We start from the raw sequence: 24,022 nt of genomic DNA on the forward strand, positions 1-24,022 counted from the left end.
GCTGCCCACCACCATCTCTCTGTCAGAGGCTACCCTCTTTTAAACCTGTCAACCTAGATAATCTCATTGTGTGGGTTAGTAAAGACCTTTTGAGTGACACGTGCCAGTAGTGGCACACAAGTGCACAAGAGGAAAGCAGTCTTGTGTGAGCCATTGCAGCCCAAAGATGGTAAATGTCAATGCCTTACTTGTTTTGGAGGTTTCATGGTCTATAGAGGGCAGTTATGCTCCTAACCACGTTACATGCCTGAAGTCAGACATTATAAATATCCCTCAAAAGACCTAATTCTACATGTGTTTCACTCATCAAAAAAAGACCTATGGAATGGGTGAAAACTGGATCTTGCACAAGGAGAACTCAAGGATAAAACACACCAGATATTTCCAAATAGGTAACTAATGAATTTTTAGAAAAAAATGCCTATTGATCCAGGCACTCTGGTCTGGTCAGTCTAGAGTATGGGATTAGGCATAGTCAGGCATAACCCTATCAGTGTTTATACTTCTGGTCAAAAAATTTATCGAAGGGCTAAATTACGTTAACTTCCTGTTGCACACTGAATTAGGAGGAAAATATTTAAGAAAAAATGTAATGAAACAAACCCCTTCGCTGTAACCTTCACTAATTCAATCACCAGTTGTCTGACAACGTATTAAGACCTCACAGACACCAGCTAAACCTTTCCCTGCTACTCTGCAGCTGAACTTGCAAGGATTCTTTCATTCTTGGCAGAGTCCCACCAGGGTCTAAAGCTCTATTTCTGTGGCTGCTGAAAGCATCCAGAAGACACTGAAGTGGCCTTGGTTACAGCAAGGTTGGTATAAATAGAAGAACTGAAGCCTCTCTTTCTCTCTCCCCATTCTCATCCAGTTCTGTTACCGCAGTACTTCAAAATCATCAAAGTTGTGCAACAATCCATTATATCCTTTCTGCTCTAATTAGGCAATTCTACATGTCTGTCTTGATAGGTGGGGCTTACTGAAGCACTTAATCAGTTTCTGGAGGGGCATCACAGTGCCAATCCAAATGCTTATTTAAACAGAGCTGTAGTGCCAAATCCAGCATATTTTGCAGCAGCATGGAAACAACAGAGTCTGTGAGATACAGATTGCCTCACACACTTTTTTTTTTTTTTTTAGCAGCCTTCAATGTGAAGAAGCTCTTATCCTGTATTCATCCTCTGCAAGCTTAACAGGTCTAGACATCAAAACATAGGAAGCATTTTATATCATTGGGCTTTCCTGGCAAATAAAACAATTACAGCAATTCCAGTACAAGCCCTTCCTGAAACTGTGTTAACGAGGCTTTGAATCTTAAAAACTGCATTTAAATCAAATGATTCATTTGCAAACCCATCACATACAGCACACACGTAGTAGGTGTGGGTCATTTCATTGGAATTAGAAAGCAAATGTCTCTATACATGAGAGGTCACCAGTTGTTGTAAGTTAAAATCTTTTCACTGTTAGGCATAATTAAAATACTCTAACAGTGGTTTCAGTAATTTAAACATTGCAGTATTGTTGTAATATTTTTCTAGGCTCCAAGAGTTCACTATTGTTTGGTCCAATCAAATCTGGGAACACTGGAAAAGTTATCACCCATCAAGGTAATTACTTTCAAGTTGAAATAATTACTCCATCAATGTTAATGGTCTTTCAACTTCAATAAAGCACTCACCTGCCGATAATCACAGCTAACCTCTTGCTCTCATGCAATTCCCTCTCTATTTAGCAGGTTATATTACAGCCGTTAGAGTGGTCACTTGTCCTGAACAGCTGCTGAATTTCACTTTGATCAGCTGTGAACCATAAAAAAATTAGTCATCTGTGTATGATTTCCTCCTAACCCATAAGCCCTTGCAGAGTTAAGGATATGATCTTTTGGCTGTATTAGGGTACTGCTGAGCAGCCATCTTGTTTCTGGTTGTGGCTACTTTCCACTCACTAACAGCAGCACAGTAGCCTAATTAACTTTTGCCCTCCACTGCTGTTTACAGCTTTCATTCTTTGCTAAGCAGCACATCTTCTGAATTTATGGTATGTGTAGGGATTCCTCTATTTAGTCTCATCTTGTTTTCCTAGAGTCCAGTCCATTTTGCAGGCATTTGAAACAGGCATGTATAGAAAAGTTTCACTGGTCCCTCTCTTTGGCATATTTTTTCTTATTCTCATGGCTACGATCTTCATTTCTTCTTGTATAAGGAAATTGTCATGTACAGACCTGCATACTGCATTACCAAATAATGTTACGTATGAGGAAGTTAATAAATACGAGGGATCTCCAACGCGGCCAGATGCTCACTGGTCTATATGAGGAAAGAGAAATAAAGGATCACACACGGATATATTAAGTATTTCTGAATGTGATGAATAGAAAGGAACTAACTCTGGATGCAAGATTCCAGATATCTGTAAAATCCTGCATAGGAGGCATGTGTATACAGTACTATTGGCCACTTAAGATTATTTCTGATGCAATTTATTTTATATGCAGTTTTTCAGCAAGTATGTTTTAAAATTATTTTTCTCCCATTATATATTTGGTATACAAATTACTGTCTGATTATAATGACATAATCATGCAAACCAAAGCCTCATCCTACCAAAGTCTCTATTATTATTGGTATTCTGCAATATGCCTACAGATTTCCCTACCACAGATGAAGCATCTGCCAAGAGGAACTTGGCCAGCATAGTTATATGCCATCTCCCCAAATAATGTAAGGTGAGCCAACGTGTTCTCAACTGTTAGAATAGCTGCATCCAAACCACAGACTTTGCTGGTGCAGTGATATCAGCTAAGAGACATGTTAATTTTTTACACCCCAAGCTGACATAACTATGCCAAAAAAGCCTTGTAGGATAAATTTGGCCTGAGAACCTCATACTGCAAAACACATTGTGAGTAGACCTGTGCTGCTAGGTAGGCACAGGTGGAGGATTTCCCAGGAATAAGGCTATAATACTTATACCTATCTCACGCATCCTGTAACAAGCACATTGTACTTTTAGTTACACTCTGCTGAGGCAGATTTGACATGCTGAGGCCTTGATTCTACACAGTAATAACAGGGATGACTGCCCATAGCAGGCAGAATTCTTCTTTATAACCCTCATATTATCTCTGGATACTTTTCCTCTCCAAGCACATTCCTACAGCTACTTATTCTTACATTTTGCACTCATATTCTTGGCTTTGAAATCTCCTGCTTATGATAAACAACCAAGTACTTGACATCATTGTCATGGGAGTATCAGCATTACACGCCCACAAAACATCTACGAAGGAAAAGTCCAAACTTACGCCTAGTTTGACCTCAGGGCAGCGTTTGGAATACAACAGTTAAAGAGCTGTGATGCTTTGATGCCATTTGGCAGGTACTGGCTTTATAATGAAATCAGCTCTGGGTCCTATGTTCACAAGCTTAAGCCGTAAGTTCACAAGAGTGAGAAGCTTGCTTTGACAATCCAGTCACTTTATGCAGATTTCTGTAAATGAGAACTTACTGTCACTCCATTCCTCTATAAACACATCTGTCTTGTGTTAATGCTGTCAATAGGACACTAAATATCATTCTTGCTTCAGAGGGTTAAAATGAACTGGGGAGACATTGCGGGAGACACTTGTACTGCTGTAACCAGTCTTGACTTGACTTTGCTCTGCAAATAAACCAGAATATCAGTTTAACTTGCTGTCACCTAACACATGTCACTACGCTCCTGGCCAAACAAGCTGGGGAAATGGGTGACACTGCTCTCTAACTGCAAAGCGTCAGAGTGGTTCACAAGCACTCAACTTGCTTCTAACAGCGCAGGGAGATCCTCCTTTCATTTGAGTGGCAGCAGCTTCTGCTCTCAACTGAGTTCTCATTTTTATTTCCATAGGCAGCATAAAATTTCAAGGGGTCAGCAATAACCTTAAATTACTGGACAGCCTTTGACACATCAATTCAAATATAGATTAATGCACCTTAACTGGGGAGTGAATAGCTGCATTTTGGAAAGGTAGAGTGGATAAGTCTGTCAAATGGTTTGAAAACCCAGAAGTTGCTTTTCATTTGGCTCTGGAAATGGATGAAAACGAAGCTGTCAAATTAGAACAGTCTGCAGGGATATCAGCAAGAGCTTAATTTGTATCCTGCAGTGTCACAAGGGTTGTATTTCCACTTTAGGTTTGGTCAAGGTCTATGTCCTGTGGCAGGCAACCAGGGAGCAACCAACGAGAGCAAGGGTGAGATTGGCTACCATGATTCTAGCACTGCTTTTTTTCTGGAATAATCTAATGGGATAAGAATGGAGTCTAACAGATTAAATAAAGGACTGAACTCATTGCTCACTTAATACTTTAAGTCTTGCTTGTAACATGGAAGCTTGTGTGAGAGAATGACTAATGGCATATCCCATGAGGGAGCTCCAATAGAGATGCTTTAGGAGATTAAATGATTTAGCCTAGTACCCCTGAAAGCTATATTTTAAAGGGGTAGAATTTTAATCATTGGAATGCTAGTTCCTTCAATAAAATTACATTTTAATTAAAATGTCTCATTCACAACGCTACAGCTAAGGGTATACCAGCAATTTCTTAATAAAATTCTGTTTTTAACGGGTTATAACTTCAAAAGTTGGTGTCCAGGTTTTTGCCTGCTGAGATAATTGACCTGACCTCCTGAAGATATCTTTGATAACAGGACTCCATGCACTTTATGTCAATAACTTTGATTCAAAGCTTTAGCTGTTCTGCCATATTCAGAAGAGTCAGGATTCAGATCTCAACTGCTTGGTATAAATCAGCAACAACTCCATAGAGTTAATGTAGTTGCAACAGCTTAAAGTGAGTACAACTGATGGAAGAGCTGTGCGGAAAGATTTCTCCCCAAAGGGTAGTATAATGTTTAAAAATAAAAAAGTGTAGCAAAAATAATAATCGATAAATGTTCATGACAAAGGACAGCAGAAAAAACATGCAAGTCAGCTTTGCTGCAACAGTAGTAGAACAGCTACACATATGCTGCCAGAATGCCATTTTGATTCAGGATAGTGTTTGGGGAAAATAAAGGATTTTGGAGCCAGGAAAATACTAATTCAGTAAATAATAGCTTGTTAATTTAAAATGCTTTTAACTGATGCTGTTAAAGAAACATACTGTGGCAACATTATTTAAAAGGCCATTTTGGTAGGTTTTATTACCCACAATACAACCATCTTGGACATTTTCTGTTGTTGTTGGCATGCTTAGAAGACATTGCAATGCATGACCAGCCAGGTCAATTCCGATGCTCAGCAACACACTGCATGCTGCTGAAGCAGAGTATTAGAAGCCCTGTCATTTCACTGGTTTTGAAATCTTAGGTGTCCCATCACAATTATGATTGTGATTATTATTTTTAAAACAAGTTAAGGGAGCAAAGTATCAAAATCCTACTAAAGTTCAATAACTTTAAAAGCTAACATACTGTGCACTGCAAATGTAACTATTTCAGATGCTAAAAGTATATATGCCTATCATTCAGTTCAGGACCTGGTTTTTGTTTCAGAAAAAAAATGTATTACAGACTTAATCCATTTAGGCTTCCAGGAAGCTAGACACAAAACTGCTTTGGAACCATATGATCACAAGAGTAAGACTACTGAGTGGGAAATGTCTCCCACCTTGTCATGTCGAGATTTGTCTAAGGGAGTTACTTAAAGGTTACTATTGGGTATTCCAGAGAAAGCTCTTTAGGATCCTATTTGAATGTCAAACAGATACTTTATACCTGGGATCATTAAGAATTTACATGATTTCTGGTGTTATTCAATACAAACATACAATCATTTAGGGAAAATTCTAGGTTTATGAAATAGAGGTGGCACTGATGAGGAAACCCAACCTTATTACAATCTCCTTAAACATTTTCTAAAATTTATTTTCAGGAGACTGCCAAATACAGCAGCTATCAGACTATACAGCTGTTCAGTTCAACTATCTATAAGCTGTCTTTCTATAGACGACTAGAATGTAATATACAGGTTGGACAAGCAGTGGTAACTGCACGAACCATAACCACTTCTGTCACTGATTTACATATTGTTAGTCAGTTCACAAAACAACCTGCCCTTTCCTGAGTCTATCCATCTGCATATACATACTGATTAGAAATTTAATATTTACAGACATTCATGTTTGGAAAGTCCCTCGAAGGGAAAGACGTGTTAGCAGTGCAAAGTAACATGCTAATACAAGCACATGTAAGGAAAGTAACAGTAGATCTGCTTTTATTATTAATGAATTATGAGGGGAATATGCAAATGCATTGCATATATGGACTATGTAATTACTAATTAATTCATTCACTTTGTGATTCCAACTAAATTACAAAATTAGAATTATATACAAAGAGGACTGATTTTGTTGTTCTTTGTGCATATCCTGTGAAACTATTTTGACAGTCAGACAAAAGGTCAGGACAATATTTTCAGGGTGAGGCTGACAAAGTTACATGCATGTGCTTGAATCCTCCACACATGACCCATCTATGCTTTCGAGTAATCTAGTTGCCTCTACCAGGAGCTAGATATTAATGTGAAATGTTTCAGTCTTCATTGGAGCGAAACACAAAATCTAAACCAGCAAAACTACTGGCAAATGGAAACCTCACTTTTCCAATCAATGTTAAATGAGATTTTAAAATACCACAGAGATCAAAGCAGAGTAAAAACAACTTAAAACTGGTTTTGTGGTCCAGTTCTTACCGTCACGGTTAGTGCTGTAACAGGTGGGATGCTAAATGTCGGATCATTGCGTTTTTCTTGATAAACAACTTGATACAGAGATATAACGCCATTAGGAGAGACTGGCTGGGTCCAGTTCAACTGTACGGAGTATGCACTTGTTGCTTGTGCCGAAGGGGCTCCCATGCCCCATGGGGAAGCCTCTAGAGTTTGTGTTGAAGCCCACAGGCTGTCCACCGACCCCACAGCATTTTGAGCTCTGACACGGTATTCGTATAGAGTAAAAGGCTGCAGAGCATCGGACGCATCAATAAATTCCAAAGCTCCTTCAGCCCAGACGAACAAAAGCAGCTCTTCTTGACTGCCCACAGGACGTCTGAAATGAAATCAAAGGCAATGTGTTCAAAATTGAAAATAACTTGAACTGTCCCATGGTAGTAGATCCTGAAGCTCTAAGTTCAACCTGTACCTCAAAAAAGTACAGAACTTCTTTCTGTGCATTACACACACACAAGGAACTGCCTACCTGTCTTTTCATCTTAAATGCATTTCTCTGAACTTGTGTTAGGTGCTGAGTAGTGAAGAAGAGACTTTTGAGGTAATCATTTAATTATTCTTCTTTGTCTAGAAGAATACTCTAAAACATGTCAAACAAGTGTGCTGTCACAGTCCACAGTAGCAGAGTAGCAATACAATAGTATATTGTCTTTTTAGGATAGAACACATCAGATATGAAACTTTCAGAATTTAGAACATTAAATTTTAAATCCATATGTAGTTGTAAGTAATGACTTGAACTGCAATATGGGTGAAGGTTTTCAACATTTCTGAAAATCAAACTATTTATGAAGGTACTCACCTCAGCATCCCTCATTAATGGAAAACTTATGAAAAATTTACTTGAGAAAAATGTTACCTAGTGAACAAGGGATAAATATTCTATCATGCCCTCAAAACCAAAGCTGTGTACTTTTTAATACTGGTTTGCTGATGATAAATATCCCGTTTGTTCTTGTGAATGGAGTAAGTAATCCCTTGTGCATAAACTTAGCAGAATTTGCAGCTCCACCAGAAAAAACAGAGTAAAATATCACAAGTAGTACTTTCTATAATAAACTACATATTTTTCCCTGTGCTCTTTTTGATTAAAAATGCAAACTGAAGACATATGAAGACAATTCACTGTACAGGCTCTTGGTACACTGGGTATTTATTTTTGTACACATGCATATATATCCGTATGCATACATACATCCACACACATATATATACACATATATGCATTTGTATAGCATTTCTACTACAGATCTGCTTGTGTTGGACCTGGTGATATTCTGAGTATCAAGAGAAGATTAGAGATGATCCTCAGCCCCCTTCTAATATGTCCCCTTCTAGTATATAATTTACAACAGTTGTAATAAGGCAAGCAGTCATCTTCAAAACAGAGTTATCAAATCAATTCTTTCACTTGGCATAAAAAATGTTTGTGTGAAATTAAGTTGGTTACATTTAAACACTGTGATAAATCTCAATGACGGTTGTGCTGTACTGCACATGAATTTAAGTATTTCCCCTACTCTTCACAGGAACCTTGGACTTTGCAGAATGTAAAAGCACTTTCACCCTTCGTGCCAACAACAAAAACCAAATTACATTATCTGCCACTTTTATTGCAAGTAGGGCAAATTTGCAGAAGTAAAATTGGTTTGTCTGACTATTTGTTGTCATCATCACTACACACATGCAGAAGCTGAAGAACATTTCTTTGGCAAGAGAAAATCTGTATTTCAGAGAATCCTGTTGGATTTTATCTTGTTAGATCAACCAGGAATTACTTTAAAAATACAAGATGCAACGATCTTTAAAAACTGATACTCTTAGCTGCTTGAAATAATATATACTTAGGTATTTACATACAAACATGAAGAAGATAATGAATGCGTCTGTGTACACAGCTGTTTATTCATCCTTCGTATACGTGCTTATATAAGGCATGCATGAATACATTATTTTCTTATACGAAGTTAAGAATTTTTGCTAAACTCTAAGATAAGCAGGCTGTATGGACAGTTTAGTTTAAAAAGGGTAAAGTGTGATTTTAAAAAAAAAAAAGAGTTTTGTGTTACAATGTGCCTAGTGTAGTGAAATAGGCAAATTATAAGATATGTTGATACTGAGAATTGTTTGGCAGAACTGGGTGAAGAACGGCAGGTAGAACAGGCAGGAAAGATTCCCTAGCAATTCTCTCTCTTGCAAAAATATGTCTGGAAGAGTTGGGGTACAAAATGTCCCATTGACCCCAAAATTCCATCAGCTATTTTTAATACATGTCCCCATGCTCTACTGTAATGACAGATCAAGTCTTATGCAGAACTTTCCTTTAGATGCTTTTCACTGACTTAGTGTAAAATTCTGAAAGGTGAATCACTACTATGTCTTTCTCCTGCACCTGAAAATTTGTTTTTTCCCTGTGTACTCGAAAACGTGCCTAACAAAAATCTCTGTAGATAAATGAAAAGGGATTATATTTTAGTGCAGTAAAGTCACATTTAATGTTTCTTGTCTGACCAAACACTTTGGCATTTAAATAAATACACAAATTTATGTTTTATACATTTTTGAAACTCCGTGATAAACAGTTTTTTCACACTGAAAGATCAAGTATGCCACTGAGTGTAAGCTCATCCACAAGCAAAGCTGTACGATGTAGTCTGGTTAAGTATTTAGATCTTATTACTGCTGAATATTTAATGAATGAAACTTATGGTTAGGTAAATGGTTCCATCTGTAGTGCTAAAAACCTGAATATCTTCATGTATGAATAAACTTTGAACAGAAGTGGTTGAACAGTCTGTAATCATTTCAATCGTCTCAAGATTTAAGATTCAACTGCTCATTTAACTGGAAGTGTTTCTTATGTACAATGAGCTGCAAAGGAGAATAACATTTCCGGGAGCTGGAAGCTGTCTCTTAATCTGCATAGTCTGATTTGCTGCTTACATTCGTGTTACAGATGCTCAGATACAGTTATTTTTATAAGGGCAAATTCTCCCTGCCCCACTGCCAATCTGAGCCAGATGACATGAAGAGGAGAATATAATCTTCTTTGTGACAGATAACTATAGAGCTGTATGCAGACGACTGCAGCAACACTAACTGTGACACTCACCCCTGGGCTTTCTTATGTGGAAGGAGACTCAGTGAATCCCCGAGGTCTTGCAGGTCAACCCACAGTTATTCTCCACATGTTTACCTTTCACCAGGCAACAAAAAAACATGTTTTAGCAGTGCCTGCTGTTTTCCTTACCAGAGCAGTAGTGATTTATTTCTAGAAACACTGAGAAGTCCTGGGGTAAAATTCAAATAATTGGGGAATCCACTGTCAAATGTGGGGGAATAATACAACATCAGCAATGCTGCCCCTCTACAGTTTCACATCCAGTTAAACAAAGCAGCCTCACTTGCCATTTGGATTTGGCAAATACTAATGTAGCTTGTATATACGTGTATATATATATATATGTATTTTTTTTAAAAGATTTGATGTCAAAATGAGAACAAAAGGAATTTGAGATTATTATATGAAATATGCTAGTTTAGATTAGATATTATATCAGTTCCAGGTAGAAATAAAACCCTTCAGGAGATCTTATACTCAATGACATGCATCTATAAGAATTCTTGTATTAAGCCATCTACTAATACATGTGCCTTGGAAGCTGTCTTTGGTGCAGCTCACAGTTAAGGGTATAAGGATAAGCAATAAATTAATTATAAAGAGTCAGTCTAGAAGCCTCTACACTGCAAGTCATAACAGTCAACAGCAACTGAGACGTGTCCTCTGTCTTAAATTGCCTGTTGATTTTTTTGCTAGATTTTCACCATCAGGACTGCTCAGCTAATGAGAAGTACGTTACAATCAGACATATGTATACTAAACAGTATGATCTTACTGAACATGACTTAGACACGTTGACAGAAATTCAGACACTCACTTAAGTAAGATGTGAACCAAAATACTTATAATTTTACCTGCAACATTTCTTTCAGAGTCATCTCATGTGCATCCTACACAGTGCATGCTGGTGGTCAACAAAGAGCAGTTCCATTAGCTGATGTGACCTATATCTTATTAAAATACAGCAAGAAATATTTCCATAATATTATTTTTCCAGACTAGCAATTTCTGTGGTTGTCACAGGGATGTTATCTAATGATGAATGGAAAGAGAAGCAGATTGCTTGATTGTCTCATGAACCAGATCTTTTCTCATTCACAATCTCTTCTAAGTTGTGTTCCTTGCCAGAAAAGTTTAAAAGCTTAAGATCTGTGTTTAAAACTGCTATACGAATCAAAAATAAAATGTCACCACCTCTCTTCTCATAAACTAACATCTTAATTTTTTGTTTTCTAACAAAAGAACTGCAAACTTGCAAGTGCTTTATGATTCTAGAGTAAAGAACGAGTCCTGCCATTTTAATGCAAAAATCTGCACACAGACTCGTATGCCAGATTTTGAGTTAAATGAATTTATTTTGGTGGTGATGCAGTAAGGGAGAGGCACATGATGAAGAAGAAATTACATGCCATAACCTCCCATAGAAATACTGCAGTCTTGCTGCTATAACAATGTAAGGCTATGTGTGGCTACAAAATGAAAAAGAACTATGTGCTTACATCCCATTTCTGATTTTTTTGCAGCTATCTGAGAAAGATTTGATATTGTTGTTGTCTAAGCACATTTAAACTTCAGCTGAAATAACTGCCAAGTGATTCATGCCTATGTAGGTGAATATAACGATTGTATCTGGAGCCCCAGTGCGCCATTTTCATTTCACTTTAAATAAAAAACAAAATGTATCTATGTCAGTCAGTGCCCTTCTGCTGTACTCAGAGGTATCAAACAGGCTACAATTATGATTGTGAAGTGATTGTGTCACATTGGAGGAAGGTTTATTGCTTTTGAGTCTGCTAGGCAGTAACACATTCTGTTTCATATTACTCTTTATATCATTGTTTGGCTGTGACTAGAATAATCAAATGCCATCAAATGCTGTCAAATTCAATTTACAGTATTTTTCACTGAAGCAGGCTTTCTGCATTATATTTCCTGTTTTCCCTTTCTATGGTTGCCATGGAATAGCAGGAGTAATCATCAGCTTTATTTACAAAACCAACAGAGTGAAGACATGTCTTGGGCTATAACATACACTTTATTCCTCTTTATATAGGTGAGGGAGTTGGGGTTTTTTTGATTAGCCAATTAAAAAAAAAAAGGCAAACAAAAGGATACTTCAAGAGAGGAGGAATTTTTAGAGACTACTAATGTGTTTAAGGCAAAAGTGAATTTATATTAATTACCACTGCTGATTCCAAAAGGTAATTTGATTCCCTGTCTTCTCAGTCACAGCTCTAATACAATCAAATGTCCCAAACTCTTTGTGGGAAGCTAGGTCCAGCCCAGCATATATCTGCCACACATATTTAGAGTGGGGAAAACCAGGAATTTCAGAGTTTAGATTCCTCTCCAATATATGGCTTGAGTGTTATATTCTCTGCCTTTCTGAAGCTATTCAAGAAGGTCCCTTCAGCAAGCTTTTAAAAAAGGGTTGATGCGCACAGCAGACACCAGCACTCTTCTACTTTAATACTTCCCTAAACACAGTTACCTATATAGAAGAATCCTCATGCAGAGGTTATGAAGCTCCTCATAGGGAGTGAGGCTCTGTCAGTCAACCGCCTAGACAGAGCAACTGAATACAAATACCAAGGAACATGAATAGATGCTCTGTAATCACACTCCAAATTACTTACTTACAAACAGGAACATAATTCTGTGTTAGGAACCTAGACACCTTTTTTTTTTTTTCTTTTAAAAACCTGAGAAATGATGAATTACTCGTATTTCCATTCCAAAATTCTCAACCGTCTGTCAGAGAGGTTTGAAGAATCTACCTAGTGGTCTGGGAAAACACAGTGAGAGCATCTATCTTAAAATTTTTATCTGTCCCTTTGAATTTTTAAAAATGTATTTTCACCTGCTTTTTGTCACCTGTAGATCAGAAAGATGATTCTTGTCTCAGATCTTATTCTCAGCTTGTCCAGATCAGCATCTTACCTTAATGTTTGAAAGGTAACATATATTTTACCATATACTTCTACACATTTTTTTCACCTCTTAGTATATCAAGGAATAAAGAAATGAACAGTTCAATGAGATTAAGGATCTGAGACGATAAAAGCATTTACCTGTGAATAAAGTAGTTAGTAATGATGCCATTTGGTTTCTTAGGTGGTGCCCATTTCACTTCAATGAGTGCAGATCCCATTGCTTTAATGACAGGTGGGCTCAATTCTCTAGGAGGCGCTTCAGCAGTTCTTGAATATGTTCGACCACCCACTCCACACCCACCTACAAAACCAGAAGTTTGCTTTGTAATGAGAGCTTCTTCCTCAACAAAAAAATACAGTAAAAGCAAATGAATGTCAAGTAAAGAAGCTGCTGATGAAATGGTGCCTCGTTTCACCACATTTCATTATTGAATACTCATTTAAACCACTACATCTCCATTATTGAATTGTTCCTGATTTTCACCAGAGCAGGTGAGGAGAGAATTGGTTCTAAAGTGTCATTTTAGAAAGACTTATTTCAACAGGATTTTGAAAATTTCCACTAAAGTCAATGAATTTCGTAATATTTGGGGTCTTCTCTCCTGTCTTTATGATTTCCGCTTCTGGTTGGTGAACAGTTACAAAACTAATTTTGTTCTATATGTGCATTTTTTAAAATTGTTAAGCTATTTCTGAAGAGCTTTTAATATAATGGCACATATTACCTAAAATACATTTTTAAAATTTCCATTTAAAATATTCATGATATAATATGGAGAAATATTTAATGCTTCATCGAATGCTAGGCCTTTTTTTTTTTTTCCTAGGTAAACATTTGACTCCAATGTAGGAATAAGATTTTATCTGTTTTGCTGAATTGAATCTATCTGAAAAATCTCCATTCCCTTCCAGTCACAGAGGTGAGTCTTTTAAAATTATCTTACCATTCTGGCATGCTTGTATTCTTATCTCATACAGGGTATAGGGATCTAGGCCATCGACAAAAGCAAAATGTGCACGTCCTACTGGCTTTACCCGTAGAGTGGGACTGCTTGCGTTTAGTAAGATGTTGTATTCCAAAGGCACATTGACAATGAATATCCCTGTTGTGAAACAGAGAAGAACCAGTGATTATCTGAAATAGTAACAACAGTGCAGGACAACTTCAAAGAGGCATTCATCATATGCAATTTTAAATGTAAGCCCCCTCTGGAGTTTTTTCCTACTGCCTCTTTTGGAAACTACAACCATTTAAATATAAACTGAAACAGATTAATCTGTAGATCACAACTGGAAGACAGACACTACAGTTGTTAGTTAAAAATCAAAACTCAATTCAGTCAATGCCTCTGTTGCAATTGCTACTTCTGGGAAGAGTGACCTTATGACTGCGAACCAGGCAGCTTTTATTTATTTTGGAGGGACAATAGTTACCAAGAACTGCTGTTTGAACATAGAGTCATATGATCAAAAAAGTGAATTGCCACCATTCAGCAAATTATCCCTTTTTAGCCCAGCAGCAGTAGCTGAGTGTAGGTTCTTAGCCTGCTTTACCAGTAAAGTACAATACACTAGATTGAACCAAGAAACATATTATTTCAACTGATATAAAAACAAACTGTTTCATTTTTGTTGAAGACGGAATCTTCAATTTTTACTATTTTGTTTTAGTTCACACATTTTCCCCATCTCATGCTGTCAAGTCCTAATTTTCCAGTTTTGTTGAGAAGGTTCCTGGATTTTCTCCCTCTCTCTCTTTTTTTTTGGTTTGTTTGTTTGCTTGTTTTATTTTTTGTTGGTGGTGTTTTTGTTTTGGTGGGTTTTTTTGTTGGTTTGGTTTAGTTTTGCAATTAGGAACTGGGCTGCAGGGTTTTTATTTTTTTTGTCTGCTATGTACCGTTCTATGCAGACAGCATCAATTTCATAAAACCATGAGAATAATCAAAGAAGAGCATCTGTTAAGTGTGTTTGCTTTCCTCTGCAGTCACGTAAGGCACAGTCTTAAGAAAGAACAAAGTAGACAAGGCACCTTTCTGAAATGCATACATTTTTCTTTCAACATAATATCTATTTCAGATGTCACAGAGATATCTTTGTGGTTGCACCAAGAACCAGATGCCTATGAGCAGTTCTGAGACTTGTCCAGATCTTGAGAATCTTTCCCTCCTAACTTTGGAAAACAACTCCATTCTTTCTTCTAATTGTGGTCTTGGTCCTTTTCTGATAAAGTATCTACATTGATACTATTACCCTGAAGCTACAAAGAGCATTTTTTTCCACTGTAGTGCATCTTTCAGATGGATTTTTTTAAGCTAAGTTTGTAAGTGAAAATGCAAATTAACTAAACAAAAAAATTACAAGAAATCAGAGAGATCTCAAGTTTCTTTTGTGGTACTATAAAAAACTGACGTACTTTGGAAGATCAGAAAAATCTTTCAAATACCAAGTTTTTACAATTCTCAGAAGAAAAAGAGGACAGAAAAATCCCAAAGAAATAAGATGTTGCTGTCTCACTAGATGCTACACAAAGGAAATGCCATTACACTAAAAAGCTGAAAAACCAGCCCTGAAGTGGAGGCATGACTTCAATCATATTCAACTGCTCAGCTTACAGGAAGAAAAAAGGTGCTGATATTAGTCACTGGAAGAGGTAAAGAGAGAAGAACATAGAAAGTGCAAAAACCCAACTGTAAAATCTTCCTTTTTCAGTGTAAAAGTTTCAAGGAAAATGCCAAGATCTAATCATTAAGAATGGAACAACAGAAACAACAGAACAACTTTTAAAGTAATGCAGCATGTTACAGAGTAAACCTCTGAGAGGTGATCTTGAAGCAGATGGCTTCTGCAATGAAGAAAATTTTTTTTTTGTCTGTGATATATGGAAAATGAAATGCTCAGGAAGAGTGCACTTGAGTGTTCATTGTATAATTGTACCAGTAATTAAAAATATATTATTACAGCTAAACTAATTTTTTTTTTTCCTGTAGTTGGAGTACCTGTAAAGAACACAAGAGAAGATCTGAAAGTAAGAGCTTGAAGTGGTAGACAGCACATCAAATAGAAACCTTTTTTTAAATCTCACAGTTAAGGTCCCCTTCTTCTCCAGTCCTGACAACAGACCAGATATTTTAGCCAGAAAAACTCACTACCTTATGTGAGTGACACATAATTCACTTCTGTGCATCTGATCAGGGCATTTATTCTAGGCAAAATTCACCAGAAACCTTTGAAAATGGAACTGTTCAGAATGCTTGATTTCCCAAAGAAGATTAAATACAAACAAGGCCAGCCAAATCTAGACATCAATATGCAGTAAAGGACAATTATTTAAAAATAATTGACCTATCCATGTCCAACATTCTGTCCATATCTCAGCAGAAATGCTAAAAAACTCCCAAACAACCAAAACTCTAAACCTTAAAATTCTTCTAAATGCTGCAATATATTAGGAATTATATCAATAATAAATATGCTCAGGAGAAAAAATATTCTCAAGAAGTGAACATGATATTGTAAGTAAAACCAAGTAAACATCCTGAAAAATTCCAATATCTAATGGAAATCCTTCTACAATTTGACAAAATTCATTAAATGCTAAGTTCAAAGGATCACTTTATAATCAGAAAAATAAAAATATATATACTCATACAACATAGGAACTTGGAAAAAAAGCCTTTTCTTCCAGAATAGCCTTCAGCATCTGTGGCCAGTCTGAAACCACTACCTTATGTGCTTTGATGACTGAAGGAAACAAAATGGGCATATTTGTTAAAGTCAGCTGGGAAACCACACGACTTGGTTAGTTCCAGAGTTCATAAATTTATGTCAGAATAAAAGGAACCGTAAAAGCACAAGTGAACCAATTTACCCTAAGTGCAAATGGCAGTTTTGTTATTTGGTGTCAAAGTTACCACGAGCACAATGACAACCTGCCATAACACATTTTCATGTTCACTAAAGAACAAGGTTTTAGTTGGTTAATATTCCCAGCAATACTCTTTTTCATAATTTACAACAACTAGATGCTGATAGGTTATTTAACATTTATGAAGTTAAGATGTAATCAGAAAAACCCTGATTATCTTTACAAATAAAAAAGTTAAATTATTCCACTTTTTTTCTCTGAGACTTCATTTTACAGCAGGTGCACATTTTGCAATGGGACAAGTCAATCAAACTAAACCTTGTTTTTTTGTGGGCATATTTGGATAACATTTAATGGACAATTCTGTGCAAAACTCCGCAAATTAGGTTTGATGGCTCTGTGTACTTCAAAAATAGGGTCGCTCAAAAATAGAGTTTGCAGCACAAGATGCTTAAAATTGGGGGGGAAAAGCCACAGTCTGTTCTACAGACTCGTCACCAAAAATCTGTTTGAAGTCAACTGCTGAAAAATTGTTTAATAAGTTAAACCCAATCACAACTGATGTAAAATAGTTGAACTGTTTCACTTACAGTAAACAAATACTAAAATAAGAATGTAATATCTTTTATTTTAAAACAAGTAAGAGTAAAATGATATTTTAATATTTAACTTCACAAAATAAATCAATCTATTTGGCTTCCTGAGATTAGGTATTTACATTAAGCTTCAAATATCCAGATATCTAATTCTGGTTGTATGAAGGTTTTCCAACAACATTCTGAAGACAGTAACAGCTGGAGACACTAACTACTTTAAAGATGCAGAACTTTGGATGCCGAGCTTGAAAACCTTGTCCTACAGTGATTTGGAGCAAACAACAATTTACATGAGAAAAAAAAAAATAGGAAATGTAACATTAGCTTAGCAAAAGTCTGAACAATTTGTTAGGACACCATAAAGGAGAAACCATATTGGCTGGGGAAGTTAAGAAACAAACAAATGTCATTCAAATACCAAATTTGATCCCAAGAAGAATAAAGAAAGAATGTGGACATATTACACAATTTTCATTCTAACTGACAAGCAAGCCCAGAGGCAGATAGAGTGTTACAACATGATGAAAGAAGACATTTTCATCCAGATGATCACTAACATATACGAAGCAAGTAACCTAGGAGCAGAGGACAGGATCCTCTTTTGAGCATGTTCAGCTTTCAGGGTATCACCAGCAGTGACTGAAGACATCTAGAAGAATCAGGCCCCCAGTGAGGACTAGCAGGGTTGTCAATGAGTTGAAATGCAGAATGGCTACCTGCCAACCTGTCAATAACATTTATGGATATGGGTTAGGAGAGTTATGTGGTTGGGTTTTTTCCATTCAGCTTTTCTGCTTCTATCCATGGCACTAATAGTTGTTCCACAATAATTGTAACACATCCTTCTGTAGCGTATCAGTGAAATGTACCGTACCTTTGAGGTCTGTGCACTGAGGCAATGCAACACAAGATAATGGAATACCTATTTCAGCAAATAAAGTCCTATTTTCCATAGTGAGTGAGGTGTGTCAAATATTTTTTCTGAATCCATCACTTTAACCGCTACTCGGCCACCTTGCTGTTTAGCTAAGCCAGGAGTTTTGAAATGCTGCATATCTATAAAGTCATAAGATTTAGATACATTACAGATGTTGAAACATTATAATTAAAGCCATTCAAAAGGAAGGTATGTGTAATATGATGCCCATAATTAATCCTGAGGGTGATTACTTGATCCAAATTTATTACAGCAGATAAGAAGGTACAATGCCAAAGCATACTTGATATCCACAGACAGGAAGACACTATGACCAATTACCCTCTCGTCAAAACTTGGTTAATGAAAAGCACTTTTTTTTTCCACGGAGACTATACCAATTAAAGCAACTGTCTTGTCCAAGAGTGACTGCCACGCCTGACAATCCATATAACAAACACCGCACTCTGGGTTTATGAGAGAAACCTGTATTATCTCAGTGTGGCGTATTGTGAAACAAGGATTCATACGCAGAGTAAAATAGATCAGAAAAAAAAAAAAAGTTACTCCACGCACAATGACATAAAAAAGGATAAAAAGTTGCAGACTATTTAGGCTAATCCTACCAAGATGGGGCTGTATGTGGCCCCAGACATCTGCATACATAGGACTTGTTAATGGGATGTATGCCATTCCGGAAGGTCAGAACCTTCAAACCAAACCTCCACCTGCATCCTTCACAGTCTTCCACTTGGGGAAAAAAACACTAGGAGCACAACGGTCTCAGAATGAGCACGAAGCAGGATTATGAAGGGTCATACAGGGTTTCTTTCAGTAGCATTTAGTAACGTTTCTCTGCTGCTAGTACTCCCCATTCCCGTAAAATCAGCTAGTGGCCCTGAGGTGCTATAATAAGAGGAACAGCAAGTTTTGCTTTCCTGTCTGCCCAACAGGGGTAGTGTATTAAAAACAATCCCTTATTCATACTTAAAAACTTAAATAATTGGCCCCAAAATGAGAAGGCAGAGAAGAATGGAGTCAGTCACCAAATATCCACAAAAGTGAGGTAAGTGTTCAAGGTGCATCCAAGTACCTGGGCAGAAGGACATGTGCCTTTTCCTGACTGAGGAGAATTGATACAGCCATGTGAACACATCAACCCTGCATCCTCCACAGAGCCATAATGTCCAGCCTCTTCCTCACCCCTCTGATTATGTAGTTTTAGGGATACATGAACCTTTATATGTACAATCCTAACTGCAACATAACCAAATGTACTACTCAGAGCCCGGTTCTCCTAGCAGGCTTGTTACCTAGTGTAACAGGAATTAGAGCAGCTGGAAAAGAAAAGGTCTAGAACAAGGACAAGCTTTTCTGGGAAACACCCCACTCTTCACAAGCCTACACTATTCCAGTATATTCTTATGTTTTAAATCTATGTATAATGTTGTTGAATATTTTGTACCTTAAATTATATTTATTATCAAAACCATAATACAGCATGAGTCACTTTCCAGTAAAACCAGCTGTAGATTATATGCCATTGGAATTCACCTGCCTTCTGCTGGGTTCTAAATCCTTTCAGGCAGCAGGGAGAAAAGTTTAATTTAAGATTTTAATCTTTTTCATATATTATAGCATTTCTATAATGGATTTTGTGCTTCTGAAAACTAAAAGATTGACAGCTGAGGGTATTATAGATTTATTAATCATTGCTTAAATGGGTAGGGTGAACACCGCTAAGCACTGCCACAATACTTGCAATCCCAGCCTTGAAGGCAAAACATTTTTTCTAGGTGACTTTATTTTTAATGCCAATTGACTCTACTGTGACTGCTATGCAAGGAAATAACATCTCAAATAATTAGGAAGAGGAGACATCAAAAACTTCTCCGAGATCATTGATAAAACACACATGGTTATTATTGCAAGATGCAAACATTTGAAGTTTCTTAAAAAAATTACCTAGTTTCTACTGAAAAAAACAATATCTGGAAACTGGGAAATACCTTGCTGGAGATGAACTGCACTAGATAGAAAATTGTTCATTTACAATGCTCTCGTCCCACAATAACTACTGCATATAATTTTTATAACATCAGTAAAGTACACCAATCACTTATTAATCTATATTAATGAAAGAGAGCATGGTCTCTCATACAAAAATATGGTATTATTCAATTATTCCTTCTTAGTCTACCTCTGTAGAAGGCCAAGACAGCCAGAAGAGTAACAAGAGGAAAAATATTTCTTGGATTTTGCTGACCCACCCTCCACATAACACTATAGTGCTCTGATAAATAAAATTTACTCAATCAGGATCTCTGTGTCACACTCTTACACCTCTTGTTAAAAAGAGCTCAGCATTGCATACCTGAGGGAAAAATGAACATTTTAATTGACAGGATGGCTATCAAGACATCAGCAACCCGAAAGGCTGGCAGGTTTCCCTGTCGATAGCTCGGGTTAGTCTGAACAGAAGGGAAAACTTATTTTCAGTGTAATTTTTGTATTGTTTTGTTGTTGTGGGGTTTGTTTGTTTGTTTGGGGTTTTTTTGTTTTGTTTGGTTGGTTGGTTGGTTTGGTTTGTTTTGTTGGTTTTTTTCCTTAATACTTGCACTCAATAATAGTTTACAAGATCAAATTAACATACAGATCTTCGATCAGCTAATCCTCACAATACTTATGTCAAGTACATAGGTCAATATTATTAAAATAATGTCTCTAGGAAACAGCAGCTTTAGACACTGGTTATTTAAATCACACAAACACTAAAACCAAACACAAAAAATAAAAATATCAGAACGATTCAGCTGCCTGCCTGAATATGCTAATTTTTCCATCTTTGCATTTTGCTACAAAGTACTACATAAAAACATTTTTACCTGGCATGTCCCAAGCTAGAAATATAGAATATGCATCAATTACTGTGACATTATATGGGACATGAATTTTCTCTGGTGTTCCTACTGGTGTTTGTATAACATATTTATCACTAGTGTTGCTGCCGCCCCAAGTGCTGGCTTCCAGCTGGTAAACATATCTGCACAAACACAAAAAGATCAGTAGACACTACGGTTAGAAGCTTTAGGCATATCAGTAATAGAACAGTTCCACTTTCACCAATTTAACGTGAATAGGCTATACAAAGAGTATTACAATTACTGCATTAGTGAAGATTTTCACCTTTAAGATTTCTTAATGTGAGAAAAGTAACTATTTACTTATAATAATAATTTTAATACTAAAATTCACATTAGCTTACATAAGAGAAAGAAGTATTGACTCAAAAAGTGCCAAAGCCAATTTCAGAATGGTCTCTATAAAAAAATCAGCAGCTGCTACTTTTGAGCCAGTATGTTCCATATGCATGGAAACATTATAAACCATATTCACTCCTGTCTGCTGTATAAAGACTTAAATTTTTCTGAATATATTCCATGAGGGAAAAATACAACCAATGAGCCTGCAACAACCAAACAATGAAAAAAAAAAAAGGCCTCCCTCCTTTGAATCAGAATGAGCTTTTCTAAGAAAAGTAAAAACAGGCAAGTCCTTTGATAAAGGCTACTGATTTTTCAGTAATCAAGTAATATTGTAAGAGATTTTTCTGTTGTTAAAAGAGTAACTCGTATTTTGTATATTTCACAAACACATGTACATGTATTTTGAATATATTCCACATGTTACCAGAGCTCTTTAATGCACCTTACCTACTGTTAGGCTGCAGGTTAACATCTGTGAAATTCAGGTCTGTACGGCCACCCAGGAAAATCTCTTCTCCATCACGAAATAATAGATACTGAGTAACGATTCCATTGGGTTTCTTTGGTTCTGTCCAGTAGATTTCCACTTCTGTTGAGCTGACTATGATGTGATGAGGTTTTGGCCATACCCCTATTAATATCAGGACACTATTTTAATTTCATGCCAGAAACATAAAGTTGTTTTGGTTTTTTTTTCCCCACAGTTTGTGCTGCTGCTTTCAGCAATGTAACAAAAACATAAAACTTTGCCAGAGACAATGACAACATTTAACACACTTTCTGTATTAATCCGATATGAAATGCAACCAAATAGACAAGGTACAAGTTAATGGAGAATGAGGCCAAAGGCTGCAGCCTTTATATTCCCAGATGTCTATGCATATTTATTTGTGCTTTAAAAAATATGCGTCTGCTAATTCTAACTTGGGGAAATTGTTACAAAAAGAAAGTAGAAATGTAATGCTAGGCAGTCAGTATAAAGAGTGTGTTAAGATACAAATATTCTGAGAGAGATGAATTCTCTTGCATAAATTTATACATGATAGCTTGATGGATGATAGTGAGGTTTTACACCTTGTTAAACCTTCAGAAAATACAAGCCCATATGACCATTTCTTTGCAGTTCTATAAGAATGCCTTCTTCCCTTACCATGAGGAGCAGCTTGTAAAGTTTGACCTGAAAATGGTTGGCTATAAGCACACCCAGCAGATGTGCATGCAGTAAGGATGAAGCTGTAATTAGTGTATGGCTGCAGACCTAGAAAGAACAAAGAGAGGTTAGACTGAGATGTTGACATCTGATATTCGAAGAATTGTATCGCTACATAGAAAGTTACTGGACTTAAAGTTAACTTTTAGTATTTTCATCAAACAAAAAAGTATGAGCCATTCTAATTTTACACCTGAACAACACTGAAATGGTGAATTATTCCTAATTTAGATATGTATCCCCTAGTAGTTTAAAAGACCTAACAAAACAATTCAGATTGAATGTGTGCCTATGCTGCAATGGTTCTATGGATACCCCTCATGTAGACATACCTGAATTAACTTCAAATTAATTCACTTAGGTGGCACTTGCCACATAGATACAATGGTCCACATGTCCACAGAGATTACCATCTGAAAATTCAGCCAGTCTCTGAGGTGTGTTTCATTGGGTTTTTTAACCTATGTTTCTGCCTGTATAAAATGCTTAAAAATTAACTGGAAGGCATCTAAACATTCTTGGCACAGACATAATCTCCACCGCTGTTTATGGTCATAGAAATTCAAAGGTTTCCAACTGATAAGCACCTGAAAGTGTAATTGCTTAGAGTTTTGGACTCAAAAGCTGAAGAGCCTGTAATGTTTTGAAAATGTATTACAAATATATTTGCAACAATAAGAAAAGATAACAAAATACTCTCTTGAACATGAAATCTTCTACTATCTTGCAAACAAGTCAAAAGACAGTCTGTTCTTGCCCCCTTCCCAACTTACATTTGTTCAAATTTTCCCCCTATTTTTTCCTATTTTTTACAAGATTTTACCATAAATGCTATAAAGCAGTTAGAAACAATACTGACAACCAAGCCATTACAAGATATTAATTTTAGTTACCTGTATTTTTTAAAAAACTATTTTATCATTTCAGATCTTCTATGCTGGACATCCTTGAATGAGACTAAAAGAGAATATATTGCTTTGACCTTTCCTTGGAAATTTTCGAACATCCTTGTCCTGTGTGTCAATGCCTTTGGATTTGACATCAAGTTACCTGCAGCTTAAGAATTTGACTTTAGGACTCCTCATAAAATTGTACTTGAAATTTGGCTAAGATACTAAGCTTTCAAAATAGCCATTTCTGCACACCCATGAAAGGCCTCTTGCAGCTAAATCATTAAAGATGCAGACCACTGTGAGCCTGTCTTGAACATCTCAGAGCTCAGCTTTAACCATTTGATCAGATGCTTCAAAGGGCATGCTCCAGCCCAGGTTATTACAGGGTCTTTGCCAAACTACTCTTTTGGGTATGTCTCAAAGTTGATGTTAAAAATGATATTATCACTCA

General features: G+C 36.5%; 1 protein-coding gene across 1 annotated transcript in view; it reads right to left on the reverse strand.

Moving 5' to 3' along the window:
- USH2A (usherin) overlaps positions 1–24,022 on the reverse strand; it is a 393,053-nt gene that overhangs the window by 46,687 nt on the left and 322,344 nt on the right. Inside the window, exons 55-60 of the mRNA XM_065630575.1 lie at positions 22,619–22,726; positions 21,916–22,099; positions 21,088–21,245; positions 13,770–13,928; positions 12,964–13,126; positions 6,736–7,090 (exon numbers count right to left, since the gene is read on the reverse strand). Of these exons, the coding sequence (XP_065486647.1) occupies positions 6,736–7,090; positions 12,964–13,126; positions 13,770–13,928; positions 21,088–21,245; positions 21,916–22,099; positions 22,619–22,726 (1,127 nt within the window). The remainder of the gene's footprint in view (positions 1–6,735; positions 7,091–12,963; positions 13,127–13,769; positions 13,929–21,087; positions 21,246–21,915; positions 22,100–22,618; positions 22,727–24,022) is intronic.

This window comes from Caloenas nicobarica, chromosome 3, assembly GCF_036013445.1.
Source record: "Caloenas nicobarica isolate bCalNic1 chromosome 3, bCalNic1.hap1, whole genome shotgun sequence".
NCBI classification, from domain to species: domain Eukaryota; kingdom Metazoa; phylum Chordata; class Aves; order Columbiformes; family Columbidae; genus Caloenas; species Caloenas nicobarica.